Source organism: Chenopodium album, chromosome 20 (assembly GCF_948465745.1).
Source record: "Chenopodium album chromosome 20, dcCheAlbu1.1, whole genome shotgun sequence".
Lineage (NCBI taxonomy): Eukaryota > Viridiplantae > Streptophyta > Magnoliopsida > Caryophyllales > Amaranthaceae > Chenopodium > Chenopodium album.
In genome coordinates, this window is record NC_137853.1 from 4,329,073 (window position 1) to 4,356,552 (window position 27,480).

The following is a 27,480-nucleotide window of genomic DNA, read 5'->3' on the forward strand; positions in this document are numbered from 1 at the left end:
TTTCGTATTTTCTATATCTACATTTTAAAAGTGAACTATTTAGTCTTTTAAATAGTTATGAATGTAAAGTGTCTTACATAATTTTCGTATGAATTAGAGTACTTCAAATGTTATTTGTGACTTAAGAAAATAGCACAGGGCCCCCAAAATGTTTAGGACGGCCCTGTTCATTGTTTACATACAAGGGTTTAGGTCTAAGCCTCTAAGGGTTCAATCTTCCCTTATAAATGTTTCACAATACGTACCAATCTCCCATACACATTATATCTGAGTAAGTAACATTATATTTTTGTGTCATCACGTATACTCCATTTGTCCCTTAATGTTTGCCTCATATCTCAACTTTCATTTTTTAAAAGTTGTTTGTATTAACTTCATTGACACTCTAATCTATTAGCACTTACGGCATGAATTAAAATAGATAGAGATTACAATAGCTAGTCAGAGTAACTAAAAAAGAAAACTAGGCAAACTCAAAACCGACCTGAATTTAATGACATTTTCATGCTCAAGTTTCACCAGAGTGACCGGGTGATATTTGCAGTTTTGCCCACACTTCAAAAAAAAATTTAGAAAAAAAAAAATATTATCATCAATCATCATTATCACCTTGTTCATATACCCGTTTTCAAAGAGAAATCCGCAGAAATATTTCACACGCAGTTGCAGGTGAAAATATTAAATGCTTGTTCAATTTCTCTCTCATTTAATGCTCCCAACTTCACACAACTTACCCCAATTCCTTCAATTTATCTGCACTTCTGTTTTCTTCAATTTTTGCCCTTTTGTCCCACTTTTTTGTGGTAATTCGTGTTATCTATTTACTGGGTTCTCAACTCTAAATCATCACCCAAAAAAAAAAAAAAAAAAAAGCAAATAAATTTAATCAATTTCAATTTCAAATTTTTACCTCCAACTTTTTTATATTTAATGTGAAAGTTGATTTGAGTAGTCTTTATCAGTTGTCCTTCAGCATTTACTACACTAACTCTACTTCAATTTTGTTAGTTGGAGAACAGTGAATTGGATTCAATTTATTCACCTATTTTACCTTTTTAAGTTGTTGGGAATTGGAAATGGGGGTTTTTTTAGTACAATTTTGACTGTTTAAGAGAAACCCAGGAAAAAAAATTCAATCTTTTGAGGTTTTTAATGGAGGGTTTGAGCATAGGTAAAGATGATTGTGTTGGTGGGAGGAGAGAGAATGGGGTTTCAATTCACCATAGACGTTCAAGGAGGTTACAACATTGCTTATTATATGCCCACTATTTTATTGTTAACTTACTTGGGTTATGTTTTAAATATGTTTTAAAATAATTGTAACTGATGAAATCAAGTGAAGTTGGCTTAATTGTTTATTTTGTCCAATTGGGTTGTTGAATTACTATATGGTACTTAATTAGTTGTGCACTTATGCATATATTCATGGGCCAGGACTTTAGTCTATATGTTTGTTGCTGTTTTGTAGTTTTGTGCCAGTTTCTATTTACTAGTATAAGGTTTGGTATATGACAGTTTGAAGTGAGTCTGAATTATCTTACCTTTATAGCTGCTGGGATTGCTTGTCAAATTTGTTGACAATGCTTGAAGTTAAAATGTTCTGACTTTGCTCTGCTTATCATTAGCTGTGAATTGTTCTTAGATCTTGGTTAAGTTATAGCTTTGAAGTTGTTATACATGGTAATCCTGCAATGCTGACATGCAGTAATTGATGGGTGTTTTTTTTTTTTTATCAATTTAGCATGGAAATATTAGAAAAATTTTGTGTGTGAAGGTTGTTTGATATGTGATGTACATGATGCTAATTTGGATGCTATCTAGTAGTATTACTCCAGATGAAAACAAATTGATGTATGAGTAGAGTAGTATACCATATTGGGGAGTTTATATTGCTGCCTAAATGTCTCCATTTTTTCTCATTTCAGTGCTTCAGACAAGAAAGCTGATATATCAAGATTTGGAGTTCCTTATTCTATTGAGTGTAACCATGATTTATCACTTGTAAGACCACATATTCTCTTTATTAGTTTTGAATCCAGCTTCACTGTATGATGGACGGGCTATAAGATGTTAAAATTGTTACTTAATTATATGTTGAAACTTTAAATCTTGTTATCTGCCTATTTGTTTTTAGATGATGAGTATGGTTTACTTTGACGAATTACATGGTTTTTTTGGGTTCTTGTTGTTCATAGGACTCACCGTTTTCAACAAGGACTTTTGGCTCTGAAACCCCTCGTAATGGGCGATCCATTGATTCGAGTACAAGCTCATCAAATCACCGTGCCTCTTTGGAAAAGGATGTAAGTTACTTTGTTGAATGAATTTAACTATAAAATCCTAATTTTGAAAAATATTTAATCTCATTTTAAAGAGAAAGGGATAGATGTCTTGTTCTGAAGTATTTGAGTTTACAAGTGCGTCTTGGGCAAGGACCAATTGAACTTGTGATAATGTTGCTTATGAAATAGGAATCTCAACTTGTTACAGGATTGTTATATAATGTGCTTAACATAGTTCTGCATGGTGTAATGCAAAATGCAGGTATATATGCTACAATCACGTTTGCAGCAAGAGAAGTCTATGCGCATTATGCTGGAGAAAGCAATTGGTCGGGCTTCTAGTGCTTTGTCACCTGGTCATAGGCATTTTGCCTCTCAGGTAAAACAAAGCCTCTGATTCTTTAAACCTGCTGATGCATAATGACTCCTACTTGTGGAAATGTTTGAAATCATATTTAGCTTTGATCAATGAGGAAACTTGGAACAAATATCAATACAGATGAATAACATAGATCTTAAAATATAGGAATTTAATTAACATGAATTTGTGAGTAATTAATTGCATTAGGATCCCCCATAAAACCATGTCTTGATCCACGAGTGGCATAGTTGACTTAGGAGCTTTAATCCTTTTGCTTACCTGTACTTTGTTGAATGTTTTTGATTAAGAAAGTAGAAGGTGCAAGTTAATGGTTATTTCTGTCTTTTAGGCGTCTTAATATTGGGAAATGGGAACTACTGTTGTTAACGCCTCTGAGTTTTATCAGGCAAAGGAGCTGATTGCCGAGATTGAGTTACTTGAAGAAGAGGTTTCCAATAGAGAGCAGCATGTTCTCACTCTTTACAGGAACATCTTTGAGCAGTGTGCCAGTCAGCCATCTTCTGTGCAAACCTCTAGCATGAATTCTCCTGTTCATACTAAAAATAAACCAAGAAAGCATCCCAGCATAATTTCAAGCGCCTTTTGTTCCTCGAATAAATTCCCTTTGCGAGGTCTTTCTTTAAAAAACACTTCTGCAAAGAAAGATGGCAAGATTAAACATGGCTCATTATGTGTAGGAAAAATAGACATCCATAATGAGAAGCCCTGTTCTAACCAGATCAAGGTAGTTCTAGAATCTAAACACTTTTTTTTTTTTTTTTTTTTTTTGGGGTCATGAAATCATGAATTAGTACCATGTTTAAAAAAATAATTTCTATCTAGAGTCCCTATCAAATCTTGTCTTGGTCAACACAATGAAAAAAGAAATTGCCAAATTATAATTGATTTCCTTCTCTTTGTAGTGATTAGTGAGTGGATGCTAGATGTTTGAAATGATGTGATGACCGATGACCTATTTCTTAAACATAAATAGCTATATGTGCATTTTTTGTAACAACCCCCTCATCATGTAGCACATATATTAATCATTGTCATAAATTACATTTGAAGGTAATTGCCAACTCTTCAATTTATAGTCTTCTCTTTATAGCGAGTAGGTTTTAGATGCTTGAAATGATGTAATGAGACTGATGATGTATCACTTTCACATCAATATCTACATATGCATTCTAATCATAGAAACTCTCATCATGTAACATGCATTAACATTGTCACTTGATGTTCATATGATATAATAGCTGCAAATGGATATTCAAAGGGAGGGGGGTATGGCAGGTTTGATATGAATTCTATGAATTATACGAAGTAATACATAATTATTTGGCCTGTTTGTAAATTGGCCCTCAATTTCTGTTGATATAGCCCCCGTTCCACCCCAGCAAATTGAGCTCGAGACAGGAGTGTGTATTCGTATGATTGCTTTGATATCAATGCCAGGGAACAAGTGTTTAACCTTCTTGGGCTGGGATAGGCTTATTAAACTAAGGCATGCAAATCTAGCTATATAGATTAGTTATACGCTTATACTCAAACTTGGCCTCCACACTTTTTTAAAAAAGTGAAAACTACAAAGATGAATTGAGGTGATCAAATAGGTGCTTTGGGTTCATATGGGTCGGATGCAGGGCATTTGGGAAGGATCATGTTAGGAATTTGAGAGTAGCAAAGATGTGTATGTTGAATGAATGTGTGGGAGAAAACGTGGGAGGTGACACAAGGTTCTAGCAGTGTTGGTGAATAACATAAGAAAAAGATCGTAGGGGTGGGGAAAATGAGTAATATTAGGTAACCTTGTATGTATTTGTCTCTTTTTTTGTTGAGCAACTAGGATATACAAAGCATGCCAAAAACTATTATTAGTAAACAATTGGTCAAACAATGTAAAACTGTTTCTGTTTCTCATAAGTGTTTGTAAGATTTTGTGGCCAAGAACTTCTGTTCCTAATAAATGTTTCTCTAGAATTAGTTTCTAGGAAAAGTGCTTTTCAGAAACAAAAGTTTATTTTCAGATGGCTGAACAGACCCTAACCTCTAAAAAGGCTAGACCTTAGACCAGCATCAACAGAACGCACCTGGGTTGCTTTTGTTGTTATTTTAATCACGTTGCATTGAATTTCCTGCCTTCATGTATGATGAGGAATTCGTTAGAGTTATTTTATCTGTCCTGTTGTAATGATGTCATCTACCAAAAGGCTGAATTAAATGTCTGAATTAGTCAGAGGCTCTTTCAATTGCCACTGTCCTGGCTGTCTTCAACATGCTGTAATTTTTTCTTATCAGGCTATGCCTGAACCACCATCCCCCCACCCCTCCTCCCCTTCCTTCCCCTCGAAGTTTGGACTTTGATAATTTTTGCTACTTAGATTTCTTTTTTGTATATTTCAGGTTCATGGGAAGTCATCAGACATAGTGAAGAATTCTGGTGTGCGAACATTGAAGGACTACCTTCATCAGTGCCCTAGCAAACTGTCTGAGGAAATGGTTAAGTGCATGGCTGCAGTTTACTGCTGGTTTTGTAGTGCAGCATCAACAAACTCGGAAAATTTAGGGATTCATCAATCATCTGGTGTCTCAAAGTCTTGTGGTGATTTTAATCCCCAGCTTGGCAGCCAGAAAAAACATACTTCAAAATCCATGCTAGAGATATCCTCAATGCCAACTGACAAAAAACAAGTTTCTCGTGCATCTCATGCAATCACCAGCTATAGGTGGGTTCCATTATTAAACATTACCCTTATGGATGGAAGAGAATAGTTCCCTCATTAGTGGCAAACTGGCAATGGCTGTAATGTGCTGTGTACGAGTTTGTGTTTTGCAATTCTTTTGCTTTGCAAAAGGGTATTTGGAACTTAGGATAGATATGCTGGCATTCCGCTGGTTTTTTTATTTTATTTTATTTTATTTTTTCAAATTAAAGGTTTGGATCTTAGATCCATGAATACTAGTGAATTTCAGGTTTACTAAGTCACTATATTTTCTCTTATCAGTGGGGTAAATGTTTGTTACTTCTGGTGTATGGTACACACATGAAACTTCTAAAGTATGTGTAAATTTTGATTGCAAACCTTTATTTCCACTTGCAGAGCACTCGTTGAGCAACTAAAAAGGGTTAATGTGAGCCAAATGGAAGTCGAAGCCCAGATTGCATTTTGGATCAACATCTATAACTCACTCATAATGCATGTATGGATTACAATATGAAATTGTATTTTAAGTTTGAATGTTATATATATTCATTGTAACTCTTTGATCCTTGTATTTTGCAGGCATATTTAGCGTACGGAATCCCCCATAGCTCTTTGAGAAGACTTGCTCTGTTTCACAAGGTAGTGCAATTACATGATGTTCTTATTGATGCATCAACTCATGCTTTAATATACCTTTAATGATAAGGGAAATTATTTGGTATGTTAAACAATGTGTCCCTTGCAAACAAAGTCGCATTAATATCAAAGAAACATTTTTTCCTTTCCTGCAATTCTCAATGCCATCCTCCTTTCAAGGGTTCTTTTAGATCCTGCTGTTTAAAGGGATCCAAATAATAAATTGCAACATTGTGATCAACCCAACTAAGCAACTTAAAAGGTTGGTTTGAGATTATTCACTTGCCTGTCAAAAAAAAAAAAAATCACTTGATTCTCTCTTACTGTAACTTATTTTAGCTGTAAATTGAACTTTGGTGACCCTTAATGAAAACTGTTCAAACTTATTATTCTAGAACCTGTACTACACTACTAGTTGAAAAGAGAGGTTGGCACTACTAGTTGATAGACTAATAGACTATGTAAAAAAGAGAGGTTGGCTTCTCAGATAGCTGAAAATAAAATATGTAATTCATAAAAGGGGTTGCTAAGTCTCTAATTCTTAATGATACTATTAATCTCTTAGCTTAATGATTCAATAATAGTTCTGTTTTTTCACAAATTTTTACACTATACCACCTGATGAATTGACAGGTTTTTCTGTGTAGTGCAGGCGGGCTACAACATTGGTGGCATAGTTGTCACTGCAAATGCCATAGAACACTCAATCTTCTGCTTTCGTACACCTCGAGTTGGTGGGGTAATTGCTTCTGGCTATTCTCTATCAGTAATGTAGCTTAAGGATTGTGGTCTCCAGATTGTAACTGACCAACTGCTTGTGTCCTGATACTTGATCCATATCGTTTTACGCTTTTACCTTCAAAATTTTGTTAATACTCAAAATAATGCTAAAGAATCACTATTTGTTGTTGGCTGTCTTTAAATTAAGTGACTTAACTGTCCCTAAGTGGTGCATGTGTATAACTTTCTGTACTTATTTGAACCTTCCTATTTACGCACTTCTTTCTCTTTCCGATATCCGTACAGAAACAAAATTTTATTTTTCGTAACTTTTAATATTTTCTTAAACTCAACCTCTAACATAAAGAGACATTCTTTTTTGGAATGGAGTAATATCCTGCTCATCATCTATTGATTTCACCTCCTCTATCCTGTTAGTCTGATAGTACTCACATCTTTGAAAATAATTATATGCCTGCCAAATTGCATTGGCGGGAGCTGAATGAGAGAATGGTAAACTGGCATCATTCCCTTGTAGAATAAGTTTGTACAGGAGCATCCTGCATTTCCATTTCCTGATGAAACATGGAGAGAAAAAACAGTGGTGTGAAATCAAACTAAAATTTTAACTGAAAAAGATTAGATATAGAGTTGTTGCTGAAAGATTTTTTTTTTTTCCTTTCTATTGTGCTTCTAATTCACCAGTTAGAAGATTCCTTGATGTGTGCGGTGTTTGTATTTGGTTGCAGGATAATTTCCTATGTCTGCTTGGATGATATTCTTGAAATTTCACAATTTTTTTTTAAAAAATTTTCTTACTGTTTATTAATTCAGTTGCATTGGAGAAGTCGATGAAAAACATGCCTTCACTAAATATTTTTTGTTTGTGCAGTGGGTTGAAACCTTTTTATCGACTGCCTTCAGAAAGAAATCTGGAGATGAGAAGCAACTCCTTAGCTCAAAACTCAGTCTTCCTGATTCACAATCCCTTGTTTGCTTTGCACTCTGCACTGGGGCCTTTTCTGATCCAGTGGTAATCTCCTTGCTCTTGGACTACCTCCATTATTTATTGATGTGGTATAAACTATAAAGCATAAACACGAGTCTCAATCTTTACTGTCGTACAAATGTCAGCCGTCTTTAATATATCAATCACAAAAGATAAGGTCTATCATGTGGTTTAGGACAATTATCCAAGACATTTATCTGAAACATTTGGGCTCTGATAATTCTAATTAATGTGTTCCTAAACCATGGAAACTGTTTTCAGTTATAATTAGCTCTGTCAGTTTGTTTCTGTTTTCCTGATCACCTGTGGTTTAATCTACTCCAACTCTCAATTATGTATTATTACGTATAAGTTATGTATCTATGACGTCCAGCTGAAGGTCTACACTGCAGCCAATGTCAAAGACGAGTTAGAACAGGCAAAGAGGGAGTTTCTTGTATCCAACATTATCATAAAGAAATCAAAGAAGGTATTTCTGCCAAAGATGCTCGAAAGGTGTTCGAGAGAAGCTTCCATGGGATCTGACGAACTTCTCAAGTGGATTTGCAACAATGTCGATAAGAAGCTGCAAGACTCAATTCAGCGATGCCTTGATTCTAAGAACGGCAAGAAAGCATCTCAGATAATAGAGTGGTTACCATACAGCTCTAAATTTAGATATGTATTCTCAGAAGGACTAGCTACAAAACCTTGGTGGGTTTAATGACTTTTGATTTTCTCTGCCTGTATGATGAGAGCATATCGAGCTCGTTCCGTGATCATGTTTTAGAAGAGCAATTTTCCCAGAAAAATGTATTAGGATGCTGCATAACCTAAACTTTTACTAATCTTCTGCCTAGTTATTTTGTACAGGAGTTTTATAGGTCCTTTTTAGTTCATATCCACATGCTTTCAGTTACAATCTATCCCTAAAATCCAAACTCTATGTCTTTCACGGTTTTCTGGCCATCAAAACGTCGTGATGGTTTTTGGGCCGTCATTGATTATTATTTGCGACTGTTACAAAATTGTCGCTGACATATTTTTAATGACCATGCGTAATACGACACTCAAATTACGACAACCTTTCTGTTGTAGACATTGTCGCCCTTTGTTTATTTGCGAATCAATTTATCTATTTTTATTTCATTTATAATCTTAATATTTTTAATTTTTTTTAACATTGTGTATTGTGTGACAAACCCTAATATACAAATACAATTAAAGGAGAAAAAACACATCTTAGGGAGAAATTATAGGAAAGAGGACTAGTCAAATTAGAGAAGACGTGGATTGGGGAAGAAGACAGAAAATTAAGGAATGATTTGAGAGATTAATTTGGCGGAATTAGTTAAGGAATATTCCCACTAAACAATGTTACTAAGATATAAATCGTACTCAGCAAGAATTTTTTATTTTTTTTTTTTATTTTTTTTTGATACAAGTATAATTAATTTTCAACTTTCTTAAAAAAATGAAGGGAAAATAAATACTCGTAGTAAATTTTGTGGACTAAAATTGTGTTGCTTATGCTAATGAAGTTTGTAATCTTGTTAATGACTTCATAAATTAATTAAACTATTGTATAATTGAGAATTAACCCTTATTGTATTATCCATTGGATAGATGTAGCTGTATTTGCTTTTTAAACATGACTAATTTTTATTTACACCAACTTTTAGGTTAACGTAAAATTTCATTGCCTTAAAAAAACGCTAAATTATTATTGACGGGCATTTAAATAAAAAGGGGTACTATAATATTCATGAAAAATGCATCTATTGTACTTTTGAAATTGTAAAAGTTTTGTGTAGAACGGACTCACGTGAGTCCGGTCATACAAACAGAAAAAAAAAATTGAGGAAAAAAAATCTTATTTGTCAGAAATTAGATAATAATAATCAAATATTGGATTATAATGGTCAGAAATTATATTATTATGGTCAGAATTAGATTATAAATATCATATACGAAGTACTATATAATAATTGTCAGAAAATAGGTTAAATATATCAGAAAATAGATTATAATGGTCAGATATTAAACCCATCATTTCTTCCTCTCTTTCTCTCTCCTCAACAACCCACCATCTCTCTCCCCTTTTTCTGCAACTCATATTTTCTCTCTCCACCATAAAAATGGCGAGATCACAATTTGCACCACCAACAACGCCGTGCTTCTCGATTTTTCGATGGTCCTCTGGTGGACCACAACCGTAGTCCTAGGAATTACCGCGGCGGCGGCGGCTTCGCTGGTACTCGGCCGCGAGTTCGAAAGCCCTTCTCGCAATCACCCCCCTGTATGGTTCTTTACATTTGGCTTTACAACTACCTACTTCTTCCTCTATTAATCCAACAATCCCATACATGATGATGAAATTTTCTTTACATTTGGCTTTACAACTACCTACTTCTTCCTCTATTAATCCAACAATCCCATACATGATGATGAAATTCTTACAGAAAAGAACAATTAATTTAGGGTAGTATTAATAAGTGATAAATTCTTACATGATGAAATCGACCCATTGTAATTTGTAATTCTTGAGTTTACTTAACAATTAATTGTTTTTCTGTAACAAAATAAGCAAATTTTAGCAACAATTTACTATCATGTATTAGAATATTATTGTCAGATATTAAAATATTAGTGTCATGTATAAGAATATTAGTGTCATGTATAAGGATATTATTGTCAGCTATTAAAATATTATTGTCATGTATAAGAATATTATTGTCATGTATTAGAATATTATTGTCAGATATTAAAATATTAGTGTCATGTATAAGAATATTTTGTCAGGCATTAGAATATTACTGTCATGTATTTGGTGTTGCGGGCCTCGCGATCGGGTAGTTTAGTTAGCCCGCGCCTTTTTGTTGGACTTTTGTTATTGAGCCCGGTCTCACACAAAACCTTTTGTTTAAAATTAAATATTTAAGTTATGATTAAGCAATAGCCAATTGATACAAGATACATGTTTTTAAAATGCCATTAAGTTGATAATTTATGCAATTTTTCACTTCACTTAGAAGGGTTTTTTTTTTCTTTCTTTTAACAAAATAGAAGTACTTGTTATAAAATAAGAAGAAATATGAGAGAGATTGACAGAGAATTAATCTGTGTATTTCATTCCATATGATAAGGTATATATATATATACATACAATATAGTTAGGGCTAGATTGGATAAGAATATAAACATTATCTAGATTGTTCCGGAATGATACAAAGGAGGATAATGGTCATCCACACGATATTTCATAACACTCCCTCTTGGATGTCCATTATCGAAGACTGTGCCTCGTTAAAACCTTATTAGGAAAAACCCTGTGGGATAAAAACCTAATGAAGGAAAAAGAGTACAACATTCTTCGTAATACGCTCGATATGCTGCCTCATTAAAAACCTTACCAGGAAAACCCAATGTGGGACAAAACCATGGTCAAGGGAAAAAGAGTGCAACGCGTATTTTCTCCCCCTAATGAATACATAACTTGAGATCTTCTAGTGCCGCAACAATGTATCCAATATGTTTGCATATCTTCTCATATGTAGTAAGTAAAATATCATTAGTTGATCTTCAATTCTCATAAGCTGAAGTTGCATCTTCAATTCTTTCTTCTCGTGAACATGTGAAGTGTCTTCATTTCACCATACATGTGTTTATCTCTAATATCATTATTTCAAATCTCAATCTGTTTAGTAGTTGATTTAAAAATTAAACTAATACGATTATGACTTCTTCTGGAAGTCGTTAATGATCGAAATAGATGATCATTATTTGATCAAACTTCATTAATAATAATTTGATGACAAAACTTGATATCATTAATGCCATTCTTCAATTTCATATGAATTAATATAACACATGTAATTATATACATTTATCATGGTTCTTCTAGACCATAATAAAATAGTTTCACACATAAGTATCTCGTTGATATTCTTTAGAATATTCATAATTGACATGATAGTTCTTTTGAAAATACAAATAGTAATTCTCACTAACTTTCATATTCTCAATCTTCAGGTTGAGATGTCAGTAGTCACATTGACTTATCAAGAGTTTGATAATAATTGAATTTCAATATTCAAGATATAAACTTTGCAAGGCTGAATATTTAAATACGTCGTACATAAGTTCTTCAGGAACTCTTCTTACATGATTCATAACATGCTATTCAATCGACGTCATCAATATTTTCATCACAAGTATAAGCCCATTGGAACATAAGTATTTCTTTCTAATATTCCATCAGAGTTGTAAATATGTCTTACTATACTTTGAATGAACATTGACATACACCACAATTATTATATAGAAATTAATTAAAGCATGCAATATGAGATATAAAAATATGATAACATAATTAACAAATTATACAATGAGTAATGCATTTACAACTTCGAACATATGTAATGAATAATCCAATAACCTAAGACTCACACATGCATATGAATATAAATAAGACTCGAAATAATGCAAGACACTGTACAGTGTGGATTTTGAAAATCCATATTTCTTCGGACTTCTGGTCCATGATAAACTTTTATTATTATCATTATGTCGACATTAAAATGGACATATATTCTAGATCCCTTATTCACTAGTCCATTATATCATGCACATGCATTATTTATCGGTTCCATCATATACCAGTATCATCATATAATTCCTCAAGGTACAATTTTAATTTGCATGCTATTTTGACAATGATATCTGAATACATTTCTCATTGGTACCATCATAATTTTTCTTACATCATAGGCCATCTATTATAATAATTCAAATATCTATACCACTTTTAGGGTATTTCATTCACTATGGTATTTATATACTATTACACTATTAGTGTTAACTGCACTATCTTGCCAAATATCATATCTATTAAACATATCTTTATTTTGGAACCGATCATATACAACCTACACTTCAGGTGTAGTGATTCAAGTACAATTGGCAAGATTTTATCTCAATGTATACACATAATATGACCAAAATGTATCTTCAACGCTATGCAACATGAGTCATAACTAAATACAAATCAAATCATAAATGTGCAACATATCTTGATAATATATATACAAAAGCTGGCATATATATAACTTTTCAAACTACCATTATAGGGATCATAAATATTTTTTATTTATTTAATTTTTCCAACTTTTGTTAATTCGTTCTTCTCCCCCTAAGTTGGTAAAATATCTCATTTATAGGGGGCGTCTTATTATATACCAACTGGCGTCTTATTATATACCAACTTAGTAGATAAATTTGCATTAATAAAATTCACTTCACTAGGAAAATCACAATCAAAATTTATTTCTCAGAAGATTTGTATTAAACAAGCTTTTATGTCTTTTAGAGAGAAATTTTTAAATCATTTCTTCATTAACTATACATTGCATAACACATATGTATTTATTTATAAATCTTTCATAATTTGAGATCAATAATTCAACATCAATGGGGAGACATATGTCGTGCAGTTGAATTTCCTTCTTTTCTATTTCTTATGTGCTGACATACAATAGCCCCAATCAAGAGAATTGTTATATAAATATAAACTTTCTTGTAATTTCACTAGGTGGTGATCTTCGGGATCACTAGAAACATTGATAGTATGATACTAGTTATTTAAAATTTCCACATATAACTTGTACATGGTGAGCTTCTGGTCACCTAATATTTGTCAACATATAAATTATTCTGGTGAATTTCTGGTCACCAATTATTCAGCATAACCAATGTATTATCTCTTGAACTTCTCTTTTATCACAAATTATTAAAATAAATCACAATCCAAATATAGCTCAATCTCAATGTTATGTCTTGCCATTCAATTCATTTCATATATCTAACATTTGAGAGAGTGTCAGCACATTATCAAATGAAACTTCAAGTTTTTATCACGAGTAATTATGCAACCCGGATGGCCTAATTTAATTATCACATCCAATCACTTCTCTAAATGAACTCTGGTTAGTATTCCAACACTAGTGATCACTTTATTAATCTTATGTTATGCATGGCCATGAATGTGATGTGATATTTGAACACCAACATGTGTTTCTTTAAACAATTGGCAAGACAATTAACAAATATTTTATCCAATAATTTACTCATACTCTGCTGGAGTTTTGACTATAATCTTGATACATGTTAATCTTGTTGGATATTTCATACTCTTCTGGAGTCTTTTATATAATCATGAAACATATAAATCTTACTAAAAGTGATTTCTTCTAGAAATGTAATGAGATTTATCATTTCCACAAATTTGTCATTGTCAATAGTTGCTCCATTCCTTTTCCGAGGGTTGTTATATTTTAACTCTATTGGACTTCAACGCTTCAGACGAGTCTAAGGTTCATTAGTAATCGATGTTGTCCTTCTGGGACAATAATTTTAGTTGGAGCATTTATAATTAGTATATGATCAATGACATTTATATCCATCTTCAAGATGATATCATTTCAAAATATTTAAATAACATGTGGCCACTTCTATTAAATAAATTGTTGATATTTAAGTTAATGTATGTACCAAACTGACCATCAATATACTATATTATTTATGTGCAAGGATTACATAATATAATGGGAATAAATACAATCTCCCCCTAATCCTTGCATATGGGGCATGAAATGAATCCAACAACCTTTATATCTCACCCATTTTTTAAGGAATAATTTCTTTTAAAACGACATGTATCAAGCATAATAAAATTATTCTTATAAACTCTTACTCGTAACTCTTGTCCAATTATATTAATTTCTTATAAGCATGGACATAAAATATATATATATATATATATACATACATATATATACATACATATATATATATATATATATATATATATATATATATATATATATATATATATATATATATATATATATATATATATATTTTACAAGTACATTTCCCACAATGTCATCTATCTATTGCTCAAATAGATATTTTGCAATCATATTTAATTTGCAGATCGTATAACTTTTGCATGAATTATATTCATTATGGAAACATGCATGCATCATCTCAATTATACAATAATTTCTCATTCATTTTGGGAATAAGGATCTAGTAATATTCGAATCATCAATACTCACTCAAACTGTCAACTTTTCTAAACTTTTGTATAGTATTATTTCATGACATTGTGTTTATAAAATCACGTTTGTAGAGGATATCTAAGCAACATGCTTTAGCTTTGTAGATCATGCATATTTCTTTGTATTATTCTTAAGGCTTTTGAGCCCTTTATAAGTTCAATCTAAGAACTTTAAGTCTATATGTGTGAATACTCTTTATAAATATAAGAAACTTCAGGTCCGCACATCATATTCAAATTACATTCATTCCAATAATCAAACTTCAAGTAGATACATAATACTATAATTTGATCACACATCAATCAACATAATATATACTTTAATTACAAAGATATAAAGTTAACTAATAAAATCTAGAACTTCTAGCCCAAAAGTGGAAAAAGTATGTAATTATAGAGTATTACTTGAAAGTTACTAGCTGTACACTACTAGTTTTCCCTGTTTTATAGGAAGCCATATGCATCTTAGGTAATAGTTATTGGTATCGTCATAAACTATAATTCAACAATCAACTCTTTTCCATCTAATTAACAAAATAAATAAATATTCCCCACATTCATTTATAACTGATAATCAACCTTGCATGTGAAAAATAAGATAGATTGTGATCAACATAATTTAAGGTCAACTAGAATATATCAATTTAGTCAATTTGATATGCAACATCATGCTTATATTAGCAATCTCACTCATAAGATTTATTAAAAACAATGCTATATATCATTAAAAAAAAAATAACCAGATCATACTCGTAATATTAGTTTTTGATTTTGACATCAACTATCTTTAAACAATTATCCATTTGGTCAGTGAAATTATGTCGTCATTCAAGAGTAAGCAATGTCATTACTCATAAAGTTCAAACAGTATTACGATCATCATTAAAGACTTCAATGCATTCTTATAAAAATATATTAGTCCACTAAATTTTATCCAAGCTCATCATAATCACTTAATAATATAATCAAAGTTAGTAGGTTGCTCGAGTAGAGCTAGACTTATAACCAATATTCATACTACATAACAAATCAAAACTATCTAGCACTTAATGTATGAATATGCCAAAAACATGTCATCTATAGTACATAGTATAAGATATAAACTTAACTTATAATTAAGTCTCAATACTCTCAAATACCATTATTTAATTCGCAGTACATGATTCAGCATATATCACGTTATGTATAAACACTTTAGTCTTTAGAGAAAATATATTATGTCAACCTTAAAGAAAAATAAAATATTTTACCTTAAAGAAATCAAATAACAGAGAACAATTTCGCGAGGGGGTTGTTATTTGTCGCTCCCATTTTACCGGGTAACGCTCCCTTTTTTTCTTGAAATTCCAATTTTACCCCTAATATATAAATACGGTTTTTTCCTTCCCGACCAACATTTCTCACTTCTTTACTTCTCTCTCTAACTCTCTTACTCTCAAACTCTCTTACTCTCTAACTCTCTAAAACAATTTTTTTTTAAAAAAAAAAAAAATTCCAAAATTGTTCTTCATTTTTTAAAAAAACAACAATCATCATAAACACAAAAGAAAATGGGTGATTCGAGGCGGATTAGGCTGAGATTTGGAGGGAGGACCTTTGGCGGCGCTGGTGGCAGGGGCGGAGGCGGCGATGGTGGAGACGAGGTATTTTTTTTTTATTTTCGGATCCCAGGAACTTCCGCCCAAAATTTCCGGAAGTTCCATGGAGGATCCGCCTGGAATTTCTGGATCCTCCATGGAACATCCGAAAATTTTGGGCGGAAGTGTGACATCCGCCCAGAATTTTCGGATGTTCCATGGAGGATCCGGAAATTCCAGGCGGATCCTCCATGGAACTTCCGGAAATTTTGGGCGGAAGTTCCAATTTTTTTTTTTTTTTTTTTTTTTTTTTTGGCCCGTTAATAAAATTGTTAATTTTATTTTTTTTTTTCGGATTTTGTTTTTTTTTGTTATTTTGAAGTGTTATGGTGATTATTGTTGATATTTTTATTATTGTTGTTGTTATTATTGTGCTTATTATATTTTAAAAAATATGATAATTTTTATTATTTTGTTGATATTAGGTTTTTATTATTAATGTTAAGGTTATTGTTGTTGTTGTTAATTTGTTTTTTTTTTTTTTGGATTTTGTTATTTTTGTTGTTATTTTGAAGTGTTATGGTTAGTATTATTATTATTGTTGTTATTATTATTGTTGATATTATTTATTATTATTGTTATTATTGTTATTATTATTATTATTATTATTATTATTATTATTATTATAATTATTATTAGTGTTATTATTTTTAAAAATATGATTAGTATTATTATTAAACTAATTTGATATTAGGGTTTTTATGGTTATTGTTGTTGTTTAATTTTTTTTTTTTTTTTTTTTTTTTGTTGTTGTTGTTGTTATAATAATATTATTATTAGTGTTATTAGTAGTACTATTATTAATATTTTTAATTATGATTAGTATTATAGTTGTTGATATTAGTGTTATTATTATTGTTATTATGGTTATTGTTGTTGTTAATTTGTATTTGTTGTTGTTGTTGTTGTTAGTTATTGTTGTTGTTAAGGTTATATTTGTTGTTGTTAATTTGTATTTGTTGTTGTTTTTGTTGTTGTTATTATTATTGTTGTTATTGTTATTATGGTTATTATGGTTATTGTTATTGTTATTACTAAAATCGGATTATTTTTTAATTTTATGTAGATCGAGGGTTCTGGTGCTCGACATGCAATATCACGGCGTCTGAATGCGTCTGTTAGGAGACAGACATCTCGATCTTCACCGGTTCAGCCCGAGCAGCAGCAATACGGGTCTACTAATGGTTGGTCGAGAGACCAACAGTCTGGTAGTAGTCGGCCCTTGTACTCTGCAAGTGGAGCACCCATATCTGACGAGGAAGACGAATGTTCGGCTAGTCATGCTGGTGACCGGGATGAAGAACAGGATCCTCAGGATTTTCATATGGTATATAGGGGTCAGTTTGGGAGATTTGTTGGTAGTGGGTCGAGTCAGCCTACTTCCAGCTCTGCAGAGGCATGGTTAGTGCAGGAACCGATGCCGGGTGGGCCTGAGGATGGGTCAGTTATCCCTAGTTTTGGCGGTCACGTGGCACGGTATATCTGGATGGAGCAGGAGCGTAGTGTTTTACGCTGTTTGAGTAGGACAAAGTTATGTTCTGACTTGTGTACTTGGCGAGGCCGTCAATCTGTGGAGGACATTGCGGAGATTGATGCTAGTTGGTTGTCTCACTTGCCCGGCCTGATGTTTAAGAGACTTGATTGGCCGTTGATTTCTGCTTTTGTTGAGAGGTGGCAGCCAGATACGAACACCTTTCACATGCCATTTGGGGAGATTACGATCTTGCTGCACGACGTGTACAACATACTTGGGTTACGGGTTGCAGGCAATATGGTGTCCACTACTCCTAGCACGGACGTGTTACGGGACGAATGCTCGGTCACCATGGATATGACTCCAGATGATCTGTCTGAGGTTTGCGGCACAAACACTACTAGAAAAAGGGTCATTTCCGACGGAATGCTTCCGACGGACATGAAATTCCGTCGTAAATTTACAACGGAAAATAAATCCGTCGGAAAAAATACGCTTTCCGACGGAAAATTCCGTCGGAAAGTTAAATTTCCGACGGAATTAAAATCCGTCGGAAATTTCCGACGGAAAATTCCGTCGGAAAGTTAAATTTCCGACGGAATTAAAATCCGTCGGAAATTTCCGACGGAGTTTTCCGTTGGAATAAAATTATATATATATAAAAAATTTCAGCCCTTTTTAAAACCCTAAAGACCTAAACTCCTCCTACATTTCATTTCCATTTTCTCTCTCTTCCGCCCCTGTCTTTCTCTCTCTTCCTCCGCCCCTTCTCTTCTCCAGTTTCTCTTTCTCTTCTACTCCTCTCTCATCCTCCATCTCTTTCTCCACCATCTTCTCCTTCTCTCATCTAATTCCTCATTTCTATTCTCTTAATTGGTGATTTCCATGGCCGAAACTAATGGTTTTATGGTCAAATTCGACCATGAAAAGTGTAGATCTACACTTTTCATGGTCGAATTTGGCCTATTTAAACCAAATTCAAGAATTCAAAGCAAATTTCAACTAATAAGGTATGTTATTCGAGTCTTGAATTTTTTTTTTTGGTTTTTTTAATACTTTCGGTTGTTGGCTTTTCGGTGTGGTTGTGGTGGCTTGGTGCCATGGTGGTTTGGTCAGATCTGGGTCGGTTAGGAGGGTGGTCGTATTTTAGGGTGAGGTGGGTTGGGATTTTTTTCGGGTTTCTGGGTGTTGGGTTGGGATTTTGACTTTTTTTCTTTTTTTTTTTTAATTTTTGGGTTGTGATACTTTGTTTTGGTGGTGGTGGTGGTTTTAGGTGCGTGGTGGTGGGGTGGTTTTCTTAGGTGGGGTGGTAGATCTGGCTCGTTTGTGTGGGTTAGGGTTAGGTGGATAGGGGTTTTGGTGGTGTGGGTGGTGGAACAGGACGAGTTAGGAGGGCTAAGGATATGGGTTAGGGGGTTTGTGGTGTAGGCTGGTGTAGTGGCGATTGTGGGTTAGGGGGTTTGTGGTGTAGGCTGGTGTAGCGGCGGTGGTTCGATGTGGGTGGTAGCGGCGGTGGTTCGATGTGGGTGGTAGCGGCGGTGGTTCGATGTTTGGGTAAGGGTGTATTTGGTGGTTGGTGGTGGTTGATACGCCGTGCCGTGGTGGCGCGGCGTTTTTTTTTTAATTTCTTAAAAAGCGTTTCCGACGGATTTTCCTGGTGCTGAAAAATCTTTTTCGACGGAAAATTCCGTCGAAAATTCTGTCGGAAAAGTGTTTCCGACAGAATTTTCGTCGGAAAAAGACAAATTTCCTACAAAGGCTTTTCCGACAACCGGTTACGACGGAATTCCGTCGGAAAGGTGTTTTCCGACGGATTTTGGGGTGGTTTCGACGGAATTTTTCCGTCGGAAATGACCCTTTTTCTAGTAGTGAAAGACCATTTGGCAGGGTAGTGGGGTGTTGACTGATAAGATTTTTGAGTCGACATTGGCGGTCGACTGGGATTTTAGTGAGCAGCTTGATGCATACTTGTGGTTAGTGCTTGGAGGTACACTGTTTGTAGACAAGAGTGGTAACCGTACGCATCCTTCCTTCCTCCACGAGCTATGTCACACGGATGTCCCTATTAACGAGTATGCTTGGGGAACAGCTGCACTGGCCTACTTGTATCGGCAACTGGGCACGGTTCTTCAAGGTGTGAATGATCTGGATGTAGCTCCTCTTCAATGATTCGCGTTACATTTCGACGTACGGCCGGGTCACTTTCCATGACTTCGTCGATTAGGGACCGAAAATGTGCAGCCTCCTCGGTCGAATCATTTACCACTTCAGGAATGTTAACACCATCACCAATAACCAATGTCTTCCAGAAAGAATGAATTTGGCTGCTATACAATCCCGTCTGTGCAACTATCGAATCATGTATCTGGCAAGCACATGGAAGACCATGGGTCAGACGCATAACACATCTACACCGTTCATGGACCTGGTAACTCAAATCCCGCATCCTTTTCGTCTCGTTATCCAGAACTTTCAAGCAATGTTGAGACACTTTGCCATTTATACGTGACAGTGGCAACTGTTTGTACATCTGACCAATTTTAGACCTTGATGCCTCCAAGTCATTACGAATTTGTATGATGCGATTACCGATATGACAATGGACTCGGGCCCATACGGTATCCAAAGCACCTGCCAATGATTCTAATTAGTAAATTCAAATACAATTACAATTAATACAATTACAATTACGTAACAACGAGAACAACTAATAAAATAATACAACTAACCTGTGGATGATTCTAACCAAGTTTTCACTGCTGAATGTTGGCTCTTAACTCTGCAGTTGGTGGTGTTACCAAAATGAAGAACCTGGTTCTTCCAAAATTTCACAAATTTCTCCTTATGACAAAGCCAAGTTCTCTGAACATACTGAATCACTTCCGGATATTTTCCCCACCTCACTTGCATGGCAGTTAGAGCACGATCATACTCCGCCTGTGTTGTTGCATTCACGATTTTGAACCATCTCCCAGCTCTAAAACTGACACCAACCGTCTTGTTTCCAAACATCTTCGTCACCTTAGCCTCCACATCTCTGTTGATGTGCCATAGACAGAGTAAATGTGACGTCCCTGGAAAGACTTCTCTCAAAGCCGCACATAGCCCAAGATCACGGTCTGAAATAAATACAGATGGCTCTTTATCAAACCCAATCAACTCCCTTAATCTCTGCAACACCCACCGATAGCTAGCCGTGCACTCGTCGCGCATGAAAACATATCCAACTAGAAAATTCTGGTTTGTCGGTGTCACGCCTACTATCTCAAAGAAAGGCATGTTATATCGATTGGTCTTGTAAGTAGAATCCATACCTATGACATGTGGGTATGTGCGGAGTATGTTGACCATGATCGGGTGCACCATAAATGCATGTTGCAAAACGTTGTGATCATCATTCGTGAACCAGTAAATGCATTTACTCTCTCTCGCCAGATGAAGAAATTGCTGAACAACTCCTCTTCCTTCGGACATCTCCATCCTGAAGTCATTTCGGCAATTGTAAATGTGTCGGATGTTTGGATGATCATCAGGAAATTGCTCGGCAATAGTGGACATGATGTTACGGGGAGCAACCTTGGACTTTGTCATGTCCCGCACAACCTGTTTTGCACTCGGACTCAATCCGCTCACTTTACGGTGACCCTCTGGGTACACAATCATTGGGTGGTTATGTGTCCCGGTGTGATCATTTTTCGCAATGATCTTCCAACTTTCGGTGCTGACATCATAATATATCTTGATGTAGAATGGACAACCATTAGCTTTGGTTTTGGTGTCCTTCCGTATCGCGTTCTCCAAATCTCTCGACTTGCTCCTTCGTAACCGATCACATCGCAAATACCGATACGGCCGACCATATCTGGTTTTGTTATAAGACGATTTCACCAATATAAATCCCAATTTTATGGAAACACCATCAGCCCATGTAACAGCATCGTCAAATGTAGGAAAAAACGTATCGGTGACAAAATTCCCACTATAATTCACACCGTCACCACCTTCCTCAGATTCCATATCCTATACAAATTAAACAAAACATGCTTTATGTCAAAATAATAATAATAAAAACAATAATAATAATAATAATTATAATTAAAATAATAAAAATAATAAAAACAATACTAATAATAATAATAATAATAATAACAATACTAATAACAATACTAATAATAATAACAACAAATACAAAACAATAACAATATTAATGATAATAAAAAATTATAACAACAACTACAAAACAATTTATAAGACCATAACGTTAATTAATAAATAAATAATAATAATAATAACAATAACATTAATAATAATAATATTAATAATATTAATATTAATATTAAAATTATATTTCTACTAATTAATAATAACAATATCAACGACAACAACAACAATAAAAATAACAGCAACAACAACAATAATAATATCAACTACAACAACAACAATAATATCAACATATTACTAATAATAATAATAATAATAATAATAATAATAATAATAATAATAATAATAATAATAATAATAATGAAACAAAAAATAAACATATTACTAATAATCATATTAATACAACAAAATTACATTAATTATCAAATACTAAATCACAACAATAATCACAAGACCACGAAAAAAAAATACATAAAAAAAAAAACTTAATAAACGTACTTAACATTTAAAAATAAAAAATAAAAAATAAAAAAATATTATAGGGACATCCGCCTAAAATTTCCGGATGTCCCTAGGTACATCCGCTTGAAATTTCCGGATGTTCCTTGGTACATCCGGAAATTTTAGGCGGATGTACCTAGGACATCCGGAAATTTTAGGCGGATGTACCTAGGACATCCGGAAATTTTAGGCGGATGTCCTAATTACCGAAAATAAAAAAAAATAAAAAAAAAACTTACAGAATGATCTGACGCATTCTCCGGCGTACGTATGTTCCACTCGCCGTCCATAACCCAAGACCCGTCGGCAAATTTAACGATTTTTGAAAATAGAAAATTTAGGTGGTCGTGGGGACCGATTTGGTTACAAGGTCGTGGGGACCGATTTTGGGAAGCTCGGGACAAGAATGTCGTGAAGTAAGGGGACCGTTTCATGTATTGTGTCCAAATGGGGAACAAGGTCCTTTTTATAACCCAAATTGCATAAAGGGAATAGTGGTCCATTCAAGTCAAAAAGGGAGCGTTACCTGGTAATTTGGGAGCGACAAATAGCAGTTGAGTTTCGTGAAAGTGAAGTGCCATTTATACGGAGTTGCTTTAGCTATTAAATAGGTTTATATTATTTGGTCAATGGTCATAGCTATTAACATAAATAATGCCCTCAATCACATACAAAATAGTAAACCACATATTAATAACAGCATGTCGACATTTCGTCAATAATCAAATAATCGATTTATCACCTGACAAAGCAGATGAAACGATATTAATTTTCTTTAACCCTGAAATTGTCTTGGCTAGAGTACCAATTGCAAGTAAGCAAGTTAAACTCCATCTAAAGCTCAATTCATAAGTTTAGACCATTAATTTATATCACTAAAATAATACTTAATAGAGATACGGAGTATATACTGGTAGAATAACAAACTCTGTAAATACAAAGTAGTCGTAGACATGCAATTCTAGTAATCCCAACAGACAACTTGATGAATTAATGCCGATTATCATTTACATATTTATATTCACACGTATCCAATCTGAAATACGAATTAAATTAAAATGAATTATATAGGGGATTAGGGAGTTTTACCTGATTAAGAACAAAATATTGGATGTGTTCTTGTCATCAACTTGAACTGATTTTCCCTCACGATAAGAATTAGTATAATTGGGTACGAAGATTCTTCGAATGAGGGCTTTGCAATTGGCAAATCTCACATCACATAACTTCGTTGATATTGCTTTAGATCATGTGGGATATTTGCATCTCCAAATTCGTAATAAAAATGGTTGTTTACATCCTATTTTTTTTTTTTTTCAAATCGGAATCAGCATGGAAGGAATCAAAAACTTTTAATTTTAGGGTAGATTTATAATCTTAATCGAAAGCTAAGAGCTTTGGTGCTGATAACGTGTTATAAAATAAGAAGAAATATGAGAGAGATTGACAGAGAATTAATCTGTGTATTTCATTCCATATGATAAGGTATATATATACATACAATATAGTTAGAGCTAGATTGGATAAGAATATAAACCCTATCTAGATTGTTCCGGAATAATACAAAGGAGGATAATGGTCATCCATACGATATTTCATAACAGTACTCCTATTTTTTATTTTTTGAATCACTTGAATGTAATTATGTAAAATGGGTTAAACTCTATCAAGTAGTACTATGTTTACTTTATTGTATGGGCATAAATCTAAAATGAAATTGGACCGGCCGTGAGTAATCTCTAGCTCATGATCCATGCTTTTTGAGTTTTGAAGCCCTTACATTATCATTCAAATAAAAGTGAGTTTTTATATTACTAGTCCAACAAAAAAAACAAAGAAAACCCAATAATAAAGATAGGAAAAACTAGTACAAAATTCAATTGCGTAAATTTACAAAGAACTTAACCCAATAATTAGAACTGAAGAAGACTTTGTTAAAATGTATTCCATATTAGATTACATGAGGCCCATCTATTAAAGCATGGTAGAGATAGTATATTGGATTTTCAACATGAATTTCACTTTAGTTGTGAGAAGTGAAATAAATTTACTAATTTAGCTTATGATGTATGGGACATAAAGTTCTAGCAATATAGGCCTGTAATTCAGACCTTTCATAACGAACCAAATAAAAGTTATTTAATACTCTATTAAAAAACAAAATACAACATTTAATTGCATATATGGCTACCTATAAACTCTATTTGATAATGCGTGACAAAATAAAGCATCAAACAATTTACAGAGTAATTAATGTCTAATTTAATTAATTTATTTATTTTTACAGGAATTTGATTTAATATTTATTTTTTAGCTCTAATATCATAAAATAATCCTTTTATCATTTTCCTACACTATTTTATTTATCTTTTAATTAAGATCATCGGAATATTTTTATTAGTAAAAATAAAAATCACACATTGTAATTTTGCATTAACCCCAAACCTCAGAAAAATAAAATAATAAAAAAAAGGCGGCAAAGAAATGTAATATCCCCCTGAAAACCCTAACTACTCAAACCTCGGATCCTCCAAAAGTTTAGTGACAGTTATTCTCCCACTTCTCACTCTCTCTTTCTCTCTCCTCTTCCTCTCTTTCTCTCTCTAGCAGTTTATAGCAGTTACTCCTCTCATTCTCTCTTACTCTTCTCTACTCTCTAGTCTTTGCTCAGTCTTTCTTAAATCCCCTGTTTTTCCTCAGCTTAGACAACAACAAATCTCCTAACCATAATTATGGCTTTAGATTGGCAAAATCCCAACTACTTTCTTAACCAATCTTACCCTTTTCACCAATTTCATTTCCAAGATCCTAATGACATTCTTTTATCACCTAATGAAACAGAGCTCCTCTGTTTTGATCCTCTGCCTCCTTCGCTTTTCGGCTTCGATGAGCCCCTGTTTGATCCAATCCCTTTACAACAGCTTGATTTTAACTATGATTGCAACATTCAGAATTGCAGTAGCAACTTCTCCCCGTTCTCGTATGTCGATTTTCAACCTCCCATGATCGTGCCGGCCGAGGAAATCCTCTCATTTGAGGATGATTATTACTCCCCTTTTTACAAGAAACAGAGGGTTGCAGCTCATCTCCCCTGTTTCAATGAGTCCTATACTATTCCTGAAGCTTTCGCAGTGCCGGAGTTTAATTTGGATTATGTGAATGATAATTTTAACAATACTCATAATTATGGTTATTGTTGTAATGGTAATGATGGTGGAGCTAATTTTAGTGAAGGGTATGGGAGTAATAATGGAAATAAGGCGAAACCGGTATCGGCTCAGAGTAAGGCAGCTAGAGAAAGGAGGAGGAAGATTACTGAGAAGACTCAGGAATTAGGGAAGTTGATTCCTGGAGGTAATAAGATGAACACTGCTGAAATGTTTCAAGCTGCTGCTAAATATGTCAAGTTTATGCAAGCTCAAATGGGTATTCTTCAGTCTATCAAAACATTACAAGAGGTAATTTTAATTTAATTGTTACTCATTTGAATAATTTTAGCTCTTTTTTATTGTTTTTTTAATAGATAATCACGCATGATATAATATTGTTTTTAGACACGACTTAAAGGTGACAAACAAATCATTCGAATTGAGTCATTAGTATGAAGTGTTGTGTTATGTTTTTTTGAATTGAGTCAAGTTGAGTTTTGTTAATGTGTCAGTGTATCGATTGAGCTTGAACAATGATCGAGTCATTTATTTGTTGCAAGAATACAATAATGAGAGTGACTCACTATATATAATAGTCATGTTATTATATCTTATCAAAACATGTTTAATTGCTCCCCTATTTTTTCTTTCAAAGGTTGCTCTCTTGTAACAATTAATGAAACATTATATGTACTAACATGACAGTTTCTTTTGGAACATTATCGATTTAGTAGTTGATTTTGCAAACATATGTTGTCCATATTTAATTTATTGTCTGTGTTTTTTAGAGATAGATTATTATTATCAGAGAGTTATAAAATTGATTTTGCATTTCAGCTATTTTTTTTTTACTAATCTTGGTAGTGCTTTGACTGCTATGGCAGTTATTAGACAAGCTTGTGACCAAAGTTAAAATTTGTTATCAATTATTTAGCTGTCAAAAATAAAACCACTATTTTAGGCATAATAATAGGAAAACAGTTACCATTTTGACTAAATTATTTATTTATTTGTCACCTTTTTTCTTTTTTCCTTTTTTTTTTTTTTTTTTTTTTTTTGGGATATTTATTTGTCACTTTAGAGGTGTAACTTTCACCATTTTTTTTTAATTTATATGCATGTAACAATATGATTTGTAAATATTTTGCAAACTACTTCATCTAGTTAATGTTGATGAAGAGAAATTAGTGGTAAAAACACGACCCCTACTACGAGTTTGTTGAAATTGAATTTGTTCGCTAGTATACACTATGAAATTGTAATCTTACTTGGAATATGTTTTTGGATTTGTCTATTTTTGCAGGATAACGACATAAAAGCCAATTTAAGCAACCTTCCAATTTTGTCATCAAGTTTAGTTCAAGAGAAGCTCTATGCAAAGGAGCAGTGCTTATTTCCATTAGAACTTCTTCCAATACTTGAAGAACGTTATGATGATTATGAGGCAGATCCATCAATTAAACAACAAATCAAGGATCTTCTCCATTAACAATGTTGTTAATTATACGATGTTGTTTTAGAAGTCCAACATATATATGTTGCATATATGCCAATTCTAATTTTAGTTACTAATCACCTAATAGGCTAATATGTATTCTTTGCATATTGATTCCCTAGATTAGTTTTTGTTTATATGCTAATTCATTGTTGGTCATCACACGGGGTGTGTTTTAACTACTCCGTCTGTTTTTTGTTTATCTAGGGTTGTTTTAGGTTTAACCGTGGAAATTAGGAGTTGTTGTT

At 33.3% G+C, this 27,480-nt stretch overlaps 2 protein-coding genes across 2 annotated transcripts; both read left to right on the top strand.

Annotated features, from left to right (window-relative positions):
• Positions 1 to 1,111: 1,111 nt before the first annotated feature.
• LOC145598575 (uncharacterized) lies at positions 1,112 to 8,717 on the top strand. The gene is made up of 11 exons (XM_081654947.1): positions 1,112 to 1,238; positions 1,926 to 2,001; positions 2,196 to 2,303; positions 2,545 to 2,661; positions 3,050 to 3,388; positions 5,050 to 5,372; positions 5,748 to 5,847; positions 5,931 to 5,990; positions 6,640 to 6,726; positions 7,600 to 7,740; positions 8,090 to 8,717. The coding sequence occupies exons 1-11, from the start codon at positions 1,153 to 1,155 to the stop codon at positions 8,417 to 8,419; spliced, it is 1,767 nt and encodes a 588-aa protein (XP_081511073.1). The 5' UTR covers positions 1,112 to 1,152; the 3' UTR covers positions 8,420 to 8,717.
• A 16,603-nt stretch (positions 8,718 to 25,320) lies between these two features.
• On the top strand, positions 25,321 to 27,226 carry LOC145599227 (transcription factor bHLH53-like). The gene is made up of 2 exons (XM_081655630.1): positions 25,321 to 26,046; positions 27,041 to 27,226. The coding sequence occupies exons 1-2, from the start codon at positions 25,321 to 25,323 to the stop codon at positions 27,224 to 27,226; spliced, it is 912 nt and encodes a 303-aa protein (XP_081511756.1).
• Positions 27,227 to 27,480: the final 254 nt, after the last annotated feature.

Coding starts and splice junctions, on each gene's coding strand:
- LOC145598575 (XM_081654947.1), top strand. CDS start 1,153: ATGGAGGGTTTGAGCATAGGTAAAGATGATTGTGTTGGTGGGAGGAGA. Junction 2,304..2,544: donor GTGCCTCTTTGGAAAAGGAT/GTAAGTTACTTT, acceptor TGCAAAATGCAG/GTATATATGCTACAATCACG. Junction 3,389..5,049: donor CCTGTTCTAACCAGATCAAG/GTAGTTCTAGAA, acceptor TGTATATTTCAG/GTTCATGGGAAGTCATCAGA.
- LOC145599227 (XM_081655630.1), top strand. CDS start 25,321: ATGGCTTTAGATTGGCAAAATCCCAACTACTTTCTTAACCAATCTTAC. Junction 26,047..27,040: donor CTATCAAAACATTACAAGAG/GTAATTTTAATT, acceptor CTATTTTTGCAG/GATAACGACATAAAAGCCAA.